The sequence below is a fragment of the Myotis nattereri genome (assembly GCF_964212035.1).
Source record: "Myotis nattereri genome assembly, chromosome: 10".
In the NCBI taxonomy this organism is placed as follows: domain Eukaryota; kingdom Metazoa; phylum Chordata; class Mammalia; order Chiroptera; family Vespertilionidae; genus Myotis; species Myotis nattereri.
In genome coordinates, this window is record NC_138085.1 from 52,728,544 (window position 1) to 52,740,753 (window position 12,210).

At 48.5% G+C, this 12,210-nt stretch overlaps 1 protein-coding gene across 4 annotated transcripts in view; it reads right to left on the reverse strand.

The window, feature by feature from the left end:
• Positions 1-11,289, reverse strand: part of CCDC85A (coiled-coil domain containing 85A) — a 167,818-nt gene extending 156,529 nt beyond the window's left edge. For 2 of the 4 annotated variants that reach the window (XM_081101150.1, XM_081101153.1), the window contains exon 1: positions 10,420-11,148. In XM_081101150.1, coding sequence (XP_080957276.1) covers positions 10,420-10,677 — 258 coding nt within the window. In that variant the 5' untranslated portion in view covers positions 10,678-11,148. Of the gene's footprint in view, positions 1-10,419 lie in introns of all 4 variants that reach the window. The other 2 variants (XM_081101151.1, XM_081101152.1) reach the window with 2 other exon arrangements.
• Between the last annotated feature and the right edge of the window lie 921 nt (positions 11,290-12,210).

Here is a 12,210-nt window from a genome sequence, read left to right on the forward strand (position 1 = left end):
TGGTTGTGCTCCCTGTCTAATGCTTTCTGTGTATTATCCCATCTAATTTTCACCAAAACACTCAGTGGACAATGACTATTACGGTTCTTTTACAGGAGAAAACACTAGACCTCGCAAAGTTTGTCTTGTCCAAGGTCATCCATTCAGTGTTTAGGGAGCAGCTTTGAATTAACAGGGAAGAAAGATGGCTGCTCCCAGCTTGTGAAATGCTTAAAAGGCCTTTCATCTCACAAACAAGCACTGCCTAGCCCGTGGTCGGCAAACCGCAGCTTGCGAGCCACATGCGGCTCTTTGCCCCCCGAGTGTGGCTCTTCCACAAAATACCACGTGCAGGCGCACACGTGCAGTGCGATTGAAACTTTGTGGCCCACGCGCAGAAGTCGGTATTTTGTGGAAGAGCCACACTCAAGGGGCCAAAGAGCCGCATGTGGCTCTCGAGCCGCGGTGTGCCGACCACTGGCTAGGCTTTCAGCCCATGGCATGTGATTCCCAGCCCCAATTCCCCCGCCAGAGGGAACAGCACAATTGCCCTCTGGTGGCTCTTCAGTCCTGCACATCCAGCCCGCCACTGGCCACATCCCCTGCACATCTCCCAGGCACCGCACGTGAAGCACAGCAATGCTGAGCTCATGTTCAAACTGCCCTCCCCAAATCGCACCTCTCGGCAAATGCCACGGCCACCCGTCCTGTTGTTCTTCAGAAGAACCTGTCGTTGTGCTGGTGCCTCCTTCTCCCTTGCCTTCCACTTCTGAGCTAAATGAGTCTTCTGAAATCTAACTCCAAAATGAATCTCGTCTCATCACTCCTATGCTTAAAACCCTTAATAGCTTCTCACTGCCCTTAGGATAAAGTGCAAAATCTTTCAAGTCTCATGAGGCCCCCAGTCCTCTGGGCCTGCCTACTTCTCCAACATGAATGGTGAGTCATTGATTCATTCACAAGTATTTAGTAAGCACCTATTATGTACCAGATACCAGTCCAGCTGGTGTGCAGCAAGACCCTGACATCCTACAGCTTTCATTCTAATGGGAAAGACTAGCAAAAACCAAATACGGAACATAATGTCCTGTAGAGAAAAGTGCTGGGAAGAAAATTAAAACAGATTAAAGAATACCTTTTTTAAAAAGAAGAAGGAGAAGGAGGAGGAGGAGGAGGAGGAGGAGGAGGAGGAGGAGGAGGAGGCATCTCTCCAAAAATGAAAAAGAGTTCAGCAAAGGCCTGAGCGAAACGAAGGAGCAAACATTTGAGAGATGATCCCAGGCAAAGAAAATGTCAAGTATAAAAGCCCTGAGACAAATGTGTCTCCCGTTGCAGCGAGGCTAGTGTGCCACAGTGCGGAGAGAAAGGAGGGCAAGGTGGGAAAGAGGTCTGAGAGGTATCAGGGCCGAGTAATGCAGCACTTTGTCAGCCACGGGAAGGACTCTGAATGGGTGAGCACAGGATAGAGGAATGACAGGATATGATTCAATTTATAAAGAATCACCATAGTTTTGTGTGAGCAATAGATTGGCTAGGGGGTGGGGGAAAGCAGGTAGAAGAGAGGGAGACAGGCTAAGATGGAAGCCCAGAGACCAGCTAGGAGGCTACTAGGCTAGTCCAGAAAGAGGGAGATGATGGTGGCTTTGACACATAGTAGCAATGGAGAAGGTGAGAACATCCTCTTCCCATCACGCACTGAGCCCCACCAACATGCCCCGTTTCTGGACCTCAAGGGATAAGCCCTTCCCCTCCTTCACTGGAATGCTTTCCCCCAGGCTTTTACACAACCTTTAGGTCTTACTTTGTTACTTCCCCATAGAAGCTGTCCCTGACCACTACCCCGTATGCCAGTGATGGCGAACCTTTTGAGCTCAATGTGTCAGCATTTTGAAAAACCCTAACTTAACTCTGGTACCGTGTCACATATAGAAGTTTTTTTATATTTGCAACCATAGTAAAACAAAGTTTTCTATTTTTGATATTTATTTTATATATATTTAAATGCCATTTAACAAAGAAAAATCAACCAAAAAAATGAGTTCGCGTGTCATAGGTTCACCATCACTGCCCTATGCTCTACCATTATCCCTTAGACTTTGCCTCTGTTGCACTTATTACAATTTGTAATCATATATGGTTGAGTGTGGCTATTAGTCATGTCTTCATCTTCATCAAACTGGTCATGAGAGCCCTGACGGGTTTGGCTCAGTGGATAGAGCGTCGGGCTACGGACTGAAGGGTCCCAGGTTCAATTCCGGTCAAGGGCATGTACCTTGGTTGCGGGCACATACCCAGTAGGGAGTGTGCAGGAAGCAGCTGAATTGATGTTTCCCTCTCATCGATGTTTCTAACTCTCTATCCCTCTCCTTCTCCCTTCCTCTCTGTAAAAAAATAATAAAATATATATATTTTTTAAAAAACTGGTCATGAGAGTGGAGACCTCCCCCTGACCCCTCGCACCATCTATTCTGTTCACCTCTGTGCATCCAGAACACTGCACCCCTACTGTAGATACCTGAAACCCAGGAATTGAAATATTAATTGAGAAGTCCCCATTTATGCTCCATTCACACAAATAGTATAAAAGGGGTAACAGTTTCTTAAAGCGCCATGGCTTAGTGGGGGTGCAACAGAGGTGGCTACCTAAGACTTCCCCTGCTTTACAAAGCCTGAAAACTTTTGGCCTTGTGACTCTGTCATCTAATCCAGAACTAGAGGTACTCAGAGTGGGGCCTTAATTCTCTTAAATTCAGACTGATTCCAACACTTTCCCTGCTACTGACTTAAAAAATAAACTAGAAAACATCTGTCAACCACGCCCTGTACCTCCAAAGATGATGTTCAAGGCCTGAGGAAGAGGAGGATCTGTGCAGCTTGGTGTTCAACTCCACTGCCAACTCTTGGCGTTACCGCCACCTGTTTCCTTGTCTCTAACACCCATCCATTCCTTTGCTTCTCAATGCCACTTTGTGGAATTCCCAAAAGCTTCTCACCTGGCCTCTGTCTTGGTCTGCCTCTGCCCCTGGTCTTCCCCATTCCCACACCTGCTCCAGTCCAAGCTGTCTTCGGCCAGACTGATCTCCAAAAACACTCCCTGCAGGTTATGTCTCTCCTGCATATGAACCCTTTTATAACCCTGCACATCACCTCCCCTTCGCCAGGGAAAATGAATGAGCCCTTGGCCACCTTTAACTTCCTCTAGGTCTGCTCATTCTGAACCCTAATTTTGTCTAGTTTTCCAACTAGAAAATATGATCCTCTCCCTTATTTGAACTTATAAAAGGAGAAATTCCTCTAAGAAACTCCCCCAACCCTAGAACGACACCTGGAGTACAGAAGCACCAGGAATGAATGAATGAAAGAATTTTCCCACTCTGCTTACTGACTCTAAGATACACTAACTAGAGGACTCATTGGGCATCTTTTCTTTTTAACGTAGATATCTTAGCTTCTGGAGGCCAGAGTTCATCCCTATGCCCTTATTTGCATATTTGACACATCTGGCAGGGTGCTTTGCATAGAGTGAACACTTAATATGTTTATGGACTAACCAACCCCTTAAAGCCCTAGGCCTGTGTTTAAATAGAATACAGCTCTAGCTACTGCCATGTTGGAGTCTACAGTAGTAACAGAATAAATTATCCCTTGACACTGACGCTTTAAGGGAAATCAGAAGCTGTGGACATTCTGAGAAAATAATACTAAACAAAATTAACCTTTCTAAGCTTCAAAAATTATTCCACATTTAGTTCAATCCTGGCATTTCATAGAAAGTTCAAGTCATGTTCTTCTTCCTGTAACTAAATTTCCGTCTGAAAATACTTCCCTCTGACTATCCTACAACTATTCTGATTTCTCCAGAACTGGGAAGTAAACAGGACTTGTACCACTGCAGGCTTCAAGGCGTTAATGCCCTTTCCAAATGGAGTGAAACAAATACTTCTCCGAGTTCCAGACGGGGGAGAAAAGGATGGGTATTGGCCCATTCACTTTCCTCCAGCACAGCTCCTTCTTCCTATTATTAGTTTTCCTGAGAATAGTATTTACTCTTCAATGTTGAGCTATTTCCTTTGCCTTCTGAGGGACAGTTAAGCAACCAGCTTGATAACAACCTTGTGAGCCAGCTTCTTCAAATCTGCCACATTAAGACCTGGGCTTTCTTTTTCAAAACACAAAGTGTCCTTGTAACATTGCCACACTCCACCAGACATTTAAAATGGAAATTTAAGATGGACTTTTAAAATTCTGTTTAAAATGGACTTTTAAAAGATTAAACCATCTCATAGCACACAACCCAAAATTTTATTCATAAGACACTTAAGTAATGTTTCTGTGGTTAAAGGAGAATCGTTTTGCTATTTTTCATCATTGCAGGATGGGAAATCAGTGTTTTGGGGGATAAGGGGGGAAATTAATGTGTTGCCAAGATCAGTTCCCCCAAACCCACCCCACTTCCTAAAATGCCAGGTCATAGCACCTTGAGTCATGGTACATGGTCAGCAATGAACAAATGTGCTTCTCAGAAATCCAGTTCCTTATGACATCAGAACCCTAATCTCTTTCCTCCACCCGTTCCAGGAGCACATATTCTAACCAGAGAATGTCAACCAGCCAAAGAAAAGAAAGTCAGCCTATGTTGAACATTTGTATCAGTATGACCCTGAGAAAGCTATTTAACCTCACTGGCATGTCCTCACCTATGTATCAGTATCCCCAATTAGCAGATGAGAATATTGAGGCTCGAAGAGGTTAACAGTTTGCCCAAGCTACCCAGATCGCAGACTCCAAATCCTTTGTCTTTCCACTGCCCCATACTGCACTGCCTCCCAAATGTTTAAATACAAACAAGTCAGCCAGTGACTGGACAAAGTCACAGGCCCCTCAAAGAAAGAGAACTGATGCTCCCATCTCCCTATGTCTACTGCTGCAGTACACTGAGCAGCCTTGAAAATATATAGATCCAATTTCAAAGACAGCTCACAAAGGGCATAAAAAAGAAAAAGTGTTATGGCCTTAATTACCCTAAATTTAGTCCTCACTTGGGAATCCCAAATATCAAAGGCAAAAAAAAACCCAAACTCCTCCTTCCAGAATTACTCAGCCAACCACATTAATAGATCGCTTTGGTGTCCAGCTTCCCTGGACAAGATGAAGAGAAGGGAGATGACTGGCCTCTCAGCAGGGTCTAAAATAGCCTCTTGAGAGGTGGGTTAGAGGTCTTGCAGATACCACCTTGCAGCTGTTCAGGGATGATGGGAAGGAGGAGTAGAGGCTATGTCAGAAAGTAATCAGACCCCATCATTTTTTAACTTGATAAGGAGGTGGGCTGGGAAGTTTTTTAATGCCAGGTCACAAAGCTAGGCCACCAGGAGACCTCCCTACTTGGGGTGTGATCACTTTTAACTGGCCTAATAAGTATTTTTCTGAATGAGGCTAGAGGAATAAAAACCAGCCCCCCTCCCCCACCACCACCACCACTCACACAGTGATCACACATACACAATCAATCTACACATATTAAAAGAATTTCAAGTACTTCTGAGCTATTATGTCAATGTGCCATATTATTAATTGACTAATAAATTTAAAATTCTTCCAAGTCACATTATAGTTCAAACCCTGGGAGATTAAATTGGAGGGTTCCAAGTTACATTATAGTTTAAACCCTGGAAGAAGATTAAATTGGAGGGTTATAAACCATACTTTTTCTTTTTCAACTTTGCCTAAGAAACTGAGATCCCGGAGATGTGTCCTCTCCTGGTGAGAATAACTACCATTTTTTGTAGTCACGTCCATGGTTAAATCTTCCCCTTCTTTATCATAACTTATTGCCACAACCCGTTATTTTTTTAAATAATTTTTATTTTTCAATCACCAGTTGACAACAATATAATATTATTTTCAGGTGTAACCCAGTGATTAGACATTATATAACTAAGTGATCATCCCAATAAATCTCATAGCCATCTGAAACCATACATAGTGGTTAGATTATGGACTATATTCCCTATGCTGTACTTTATATCCCCATGACTATTCTGTTACTACAAATTTGTACTTCTTAATACCCTCACCTTTTTCACCCATTGCCTCAACCCCCCTCCCTTCTGGCAACTGTCAAAATGTTCACTCTATGAGTCTGTTCTGTTCTGCTTGTTTTTTTATTTTTATTTTTTAGATTTAATTGTTGATAGATATGTATTTACTGCCATTTTGATGTTCATATTTTTTAAATATTTTTCCTTATCTTCTTCTTCTTCTTCTTAAAGAAAACCCCTTAACTGACATTTTATGTAATATTGGTTTGATGGTGATGAACTCTTTTAGCTTTTTCTTGTCTGGGAAGCTCTTTATATGCCTTTGATTCTCACTGATAGCTTTGCTGGGTAGAGTAATCTTGGTTATAGGTCCTTGCGCTTTTTTTAATTATAAGAATAGTTTATTGACTTTCAATATATATATGAAAGTAATGCAGAGATAGAGATAGAGATAGAGATAGAGATAGAGATAGAGATAGAGATAGAGAGAGAGAGAGAGAGACCAATGATGAAAATCATTGGTCAGCCGCCTCCTGCACACTGAACACTAGGGTTTGAGCCAGAAACAATGGCATGTGCCCTGACCAAGAATTGAAGCATGACCTCCTGGTTCATAGGTCAATGCTCAAACATTAAGCCATGCCAGCCAGGCAGGCTTATTAATTTTTAGAGAGAGAAGGGAGCAGGAGAGAAACATAGATACAAGAGTGCAACATTGTATAGGTCCTTGTTTTCAAAAACTTTGAATGTTTCTTGCCAAACCTTTCTGGCCTGCCAAGTTTCAGTTGAGAAGTCAGCTGACAGTCTTATGGGAGCTCCCTTGTAGGTAACTAACTACTTTTCTTTTGCTGCTTTTAAGATTCTCTGTTTAATCTTTTGCATTTTAATTATGATGTATCTTGGGGTGAGCCTCTTTGGGTTCATCTTGTTTGGGATTCTCTGTGCTTCCTGGATTTGAATGTCTATTTCCTTCACCAGATTAGGGAAGTTTACTGTCACTATTTTTTTAAATAGGTTTTCATTTTCTTGCTCTCTTTCTTCTCCTTCCGGCACCCCCATGAAGCAAATATTAGAATGCTTGAAGTTGTCCCAGAGGCTCTTTATACTATCCTCATTTTTTTAAATTCTTTTTCCTTTTTGCTCTTCTGATTGGGTGTTTTTTGCTTTCTAATATTCCAAATTGTTGTTTTGATTCTTGGCTTCATCTACTCTACTGTTGATTCCTTGTAAATTATTCTTCATTTCAGTTAGTGTATCCTTCATTTCTGACTGGCTCTTTCTTATGGTTTCCATGTATTATTTTATACTGATAAAGTTTTCACTAAGTTCATCTACTCTTCCCCTAAGTTCACTGAGCATCCTTTCAACTAGTGTTTTGAACTCTGCATCTAGTAGATTATTTATCTCCATCTTGTTTAGTTCTCTTTCTGGAGTTCTGTTCTGTTCTTTCATTTGGGACATTTCTTTGTCTTCTTATTTTGGCAGCCTCCCTGTGTTTATTTCTATGTGTTACATAGAGCTGCTATATCTCCCAGGCTTGGTAGAGTGGCCTAATGTAATAGGTATCCTATATGGTCCAGTGGCACAGTCTCCCCGTTCACCTAAGCTGGGCACTCCAAGTGTGCTTCCCCCTTGTGGGCTGTGTACTGGTACACCCTCCTGTTGTAGTTGAGCCTTGATTACTGTCGGCACATCAATGGGAGGGATTTACCCCCAGGCCTATCAGCTGCAAGGATTCGCTGCAACCACCATGAAGGACCAGCAGTGCAGTGGCCCAACCCAAGGAGCAGGAATTACTTGAGGGGTTCTGGTGCCCACAGAGTTCAACACTTGAGTGTGTCACTTGTGGAGGTGGTTGGGAGGTGCTTGGATGTGGTCTGAAGCTGTCCACCAGGTTCACTGGCGCTGGGGCCTCCCAGAAGGTACAGGCCAAGAGTAGCCACCACCTGTGTTCTACCTGGGGCCATCTGGTATGAGCTACAAAGTGACTGCTGAAGCCTGCCACTTTTCTGGGTTTGGAGGTGCCCAGGTGAGGCCAAGCTGCAAACCAAGGCTGGCTGCCACTTGTGCTGGCCCTGGGGATACTTAGAGGGCAGTACAGGGTATGCCAAGACCAGAAGCTGCTTATTTGAGAAATTTTAGGAAAGTCAGACGCATGAGCCAAAACAGGCAATTCACATGGAAAAACCACTGGAAACAGCTTGTGTGGGCCCAAAAGTTGGTAGGGCAGGGTCTCAGGAAATCACCAGGGTAGGACAAACAGTGATGTCAGGTTGATGGAGACTCTGATTTGACACCTGCCTGCCAGGTCGGTGGGGGAAGGGCTCAGAAAAGGCACAATGGCTTCTGCCAGAACTTGTATCTGGGAGAAAGCTGTCCCTCCAGCTCTCGCCCTAATGCCAGATAATATAGTTACTCCCTGTATGTCCCTGGTGCCTTTCCAGCTGCTTCCCCAGTGCTGGAACTCAAAGGGAGGGCATCCAAGTAAATCCATGTTCAGATCCTTTAAGAGAAACTGCCTGGGACTCCAGCAGCCCTCCTTCTCACTCAGCCAAAATCCCTGCTGCATTTTACAGCCAGAAGTTATGTGGATCTCTCTTCCCAGCCCTGGAAATCTGGGCTGGGATGTTCTGGTGTGGGGCTGGGACCCCACGCTAACGCTGGGTACTTCTGAAGCTGAGCTTTATCTGCCACACCTGAGTGTGGGACCAGCCTGTTTGGTCTCCACCCCTCCTACTAGTGTCAATGTGGCTTCTTCTTAAAATCCTTAGTTGTAGGACTGCCATTCAGCTAGATTTCAAATAGTTCTGCATGATGGTTGTAGTTTAACTGTATTTTTGATGTCTGGAGATGATGATTATTATTGCATTTTATTGATGAGTAAAATGAGGCTCTGAGAAATTAATTACCCAAACTCACCCTCCTGGCAAATGAGGACTCTAAATACAAACCCACCTCTGAGACGATACTCCCACTACACTAGCCTGTCTAATCTCACAAGAGTCTGGTACTTAATAAATACTCCATTAGCAATGAATCAAGCCAAAGGAAACTGCCTTGGTATTTTTCTGACTGTGGGATCTTCCTAATGGCACCCACTCTAGGGACTATATGAGAGTCAGTAGGGGCCTCAGGGAAGGACCAGCTCCACCTAGGCTGGGTCCAGCACGCAGGTGAGCATCTGCATTCTGCTCCTCCCACTCCTCTGAGCCCAGGAAACCCAGAGCTGGAGCGCTGAGGCAGTGAAGAAAGTGTCTACAGCCTGAGAAGTGGGTGGGAGTGGAAAGGGGACAAGAACAGCATGTGCCTGCGGGAATTTGCTCCCTAAGGTCCCTGCAGTGATTGCGTTTGTGTCTGGCTTCCTATAAACAAAAGCAGAACAATGAGAGGAAGGAATACCAGGAGGCACCAGCACACGCAGTCAGAGAGGAAACTCCTTCCTTGTGCACGCCCGCAGGGCGGTTCCTGGCCACCGGTGAGCGGCAGCCAGCCGCCGGCAGGCACAGCGCCGGCACATGCAGAGCTCTCCAAGGAGAAAAGAAAGTTGGGGAGGACGGGTGTTGTTTTTCCTTTTTCTTTTTCTTTTCTTTTTCCTAGTAGCAAAGCGGGGAGGGCGGCCTCAAAAAGCAAGCATCCCTGACACTTGGGGTAACCTTTCAAAACCCTGCGCCTCCCATACCGAGTCCTTTTGCTGTTCCCACCACGGAAGGTTAAATTAAAATAAAACGGGGGGAGGGGGGCCACAGGGGGCGCTTCCTGGGGGCCTGACAAACCCAGATGACGCCATCCGAATTCAGGGAGAAGGCAGGCACGGGATCAGGTAGAGAGCATGAAGGCAGAGCTTAAGCTCTTCTGCACCGGGTGATACAGGCCAGCTCCGAGGGTGGCGCCCGCAGCTTCTCTCAGAACGCCCCGCCAGCCCCTCGCCCCGGCATTGGCACCTCGTCCTCACCCTCCGCCCGCCAGGGTAGTCGTGCGCTGGAGCAGCCTTTCCCTATGCCCGATCCCCAAGGGCGAAGATGCCCTAGACTAGCTCCCTCGCTTGCTTTTTGCCTGCAGGTATGTAACCCAGCACCGTAACCGAAGCTTTCCGCGTACCCATCACCTCCTCCCAGCCTCTCAGCATCCCAGGCGCCCGCTCCTCCCGCCACAGAGGACCCCAAGAGGGAGCTCGACGCTGGGCGTCCCAAATGGGAAAGAGCTCGACGCCTCCAAAGTTTGTAAAAGTTTCCAAAGGGCAGGGATGGGGAACAGGGGGTGCTGACCTGAAGAACGGGGAGGATCACCTGTTGACGGAGGGAGGGAAAGTTAGCCTGGCCCCACCTTCCCGGGGCGCCCCGCTCCCCACTCTGTGGAGCCTCCCCTCCCCGCCCCGCCCCGCCCAGCCCCGTGCTCAGCTCACCTTGAGCCCGCGGATCTCGCCAAGGTGCAGCTGCAGGCGGCGGTTCACCTCGCGGATGAGGTTGCTGTGGTCCAGCATCGCGCTCACCTTCTCGGCCTCGGCGCGCCGCAAGCTGCGGATCAGCTCCTCCTTGCTCCACTGCAGCAGCTCCTCGTCCGACACTTTGGACAGGTCCTCCACGGCCGCAGATGGGCCAGCAGAGGCTGGGGGACAACTTTCCGCCGCCGCCGCCGCTCCGCTTCCGGCCGCCTTCGACATGGTATCCGCGCGGTGGCAGGTGCGAGTGGGTGGAAGAGGCAAAGCGACACCCAAAGGCGCGGGCGCGGCGGGGCCGCCTCCGCCCACACCCTGTGCGCTCTGGCGAGTCAGCGGCACCGCCCGGGGGCCGCTGGGTTGGGGCCACACGGTTCGCGCTGGGCGGCCATCCTACCTCGCCATCCCTGCGCGCGCGCCCGCGCACCCCCGTGGCCGGGCAGCCTCCCGCGCGCGGCTGCCGGGGCGCGTCCCAACTCCGCGCAAGTCCATGGTGAGGGGCGCCGAGGAGCTGGCGCCGCCGCGGTAGCACCTCCGGGACGGCGGGGGCGCAGAGGAGGGCGCCCCGCCCCTGTTCCCCTGACCTCTCCTCCGCCCTAATTCGAGACTGTCGCCCCCCACACTCTGGCACACACACGCGTGCGCCTGCCTCCCCCTTGCCCAGCTGCAGCCCGCGGCTTCTCTCCTCTCCCGGTCCTGCAAGGGCGCGTCGGACTCCGCGGCACCTCCGGGGCTGCTCTCGGGACGCCGCCGCTGCTGCCCGGCTTGGCGCGGCCGGCAGGCTGCGCTCCTCCAGTCGCCTTTGCTGCGCCCGCCGCCGCTCCTCGGCTGCTGGGGGAAGCCGGGATTCGCAGAGTGGAGCCGAGGGGGAATGGGGTGGGGGGAGGCTGGGGGTGGTCTGGACCGGCGGGAGGAGGAGCCTGGAACCGGGGCCGTCCGCAGCCAGTCGCCCCTCCCGCGCCGCCGGACGCTGCAGCGGCTCTACAGCATCCCGGGCTCCGGGGGCGCGCCCCCCGCTATCCCGCCAGGGAAGGTCGGGGGCGCGGCTCCTCCTGCGCCGATGAAGGGGAAAGGGGGGGCGGGGGGGAAAATGTGTGTTGGGCTTTGGGAGGCTCGCGCGCGCCACCGTGTGGCCAAAGAAGCTCCCTCCGCACACCAGGCAGAGGGAACAGCTGCCGACCAAAAGGAGGGAAGCATGGTATTTGGAGGCATTGGGATTCAGAGAAGATGGGTAGCAGGGCCTGAGGGGTAACCGTCTGTTTGTACTTTGGAGAATAAAGAAGAGATCGGTGGGGGAAGAAGGGGGTGGGGTGTTTTGGGGAAGGAACGTTTTTAAAAATCCTCGTGCTCTGAGAAGGGGAAGGAGAGGCCTCAGGGCACTGCTCTTCAGACACCACCCACCCCCAGGCCTTGTCTTTTCTAAAAACCCGCTACTTTGCTAAGAAGCTTCAGGGGAAGGAACTGGATCTTTTACATTTTTATGTGAAAAACATCAAAGCCTTAAAGGGGAAAATAAAATACCTTCATCTCCTACTTCCCGAGGCCTGGATTTTAAGGTCAGGTCACCTCCCCTCTGAGAAAAGCATGGTCCCTTAGGCAAGCTGAAATGCCAGCCAAAAAGATTTCCATTTTCCTTCCTTACCCGTTCAGCTTATTATGATGGTAATTTCTACTAGGGGTGCCCTTGTCCCTGGGTTCTATCTTTGGGCTACAAGAGTCCCTTCCCTCCTCCCCCTTCAACCTGCTTGTGAAGTTGTA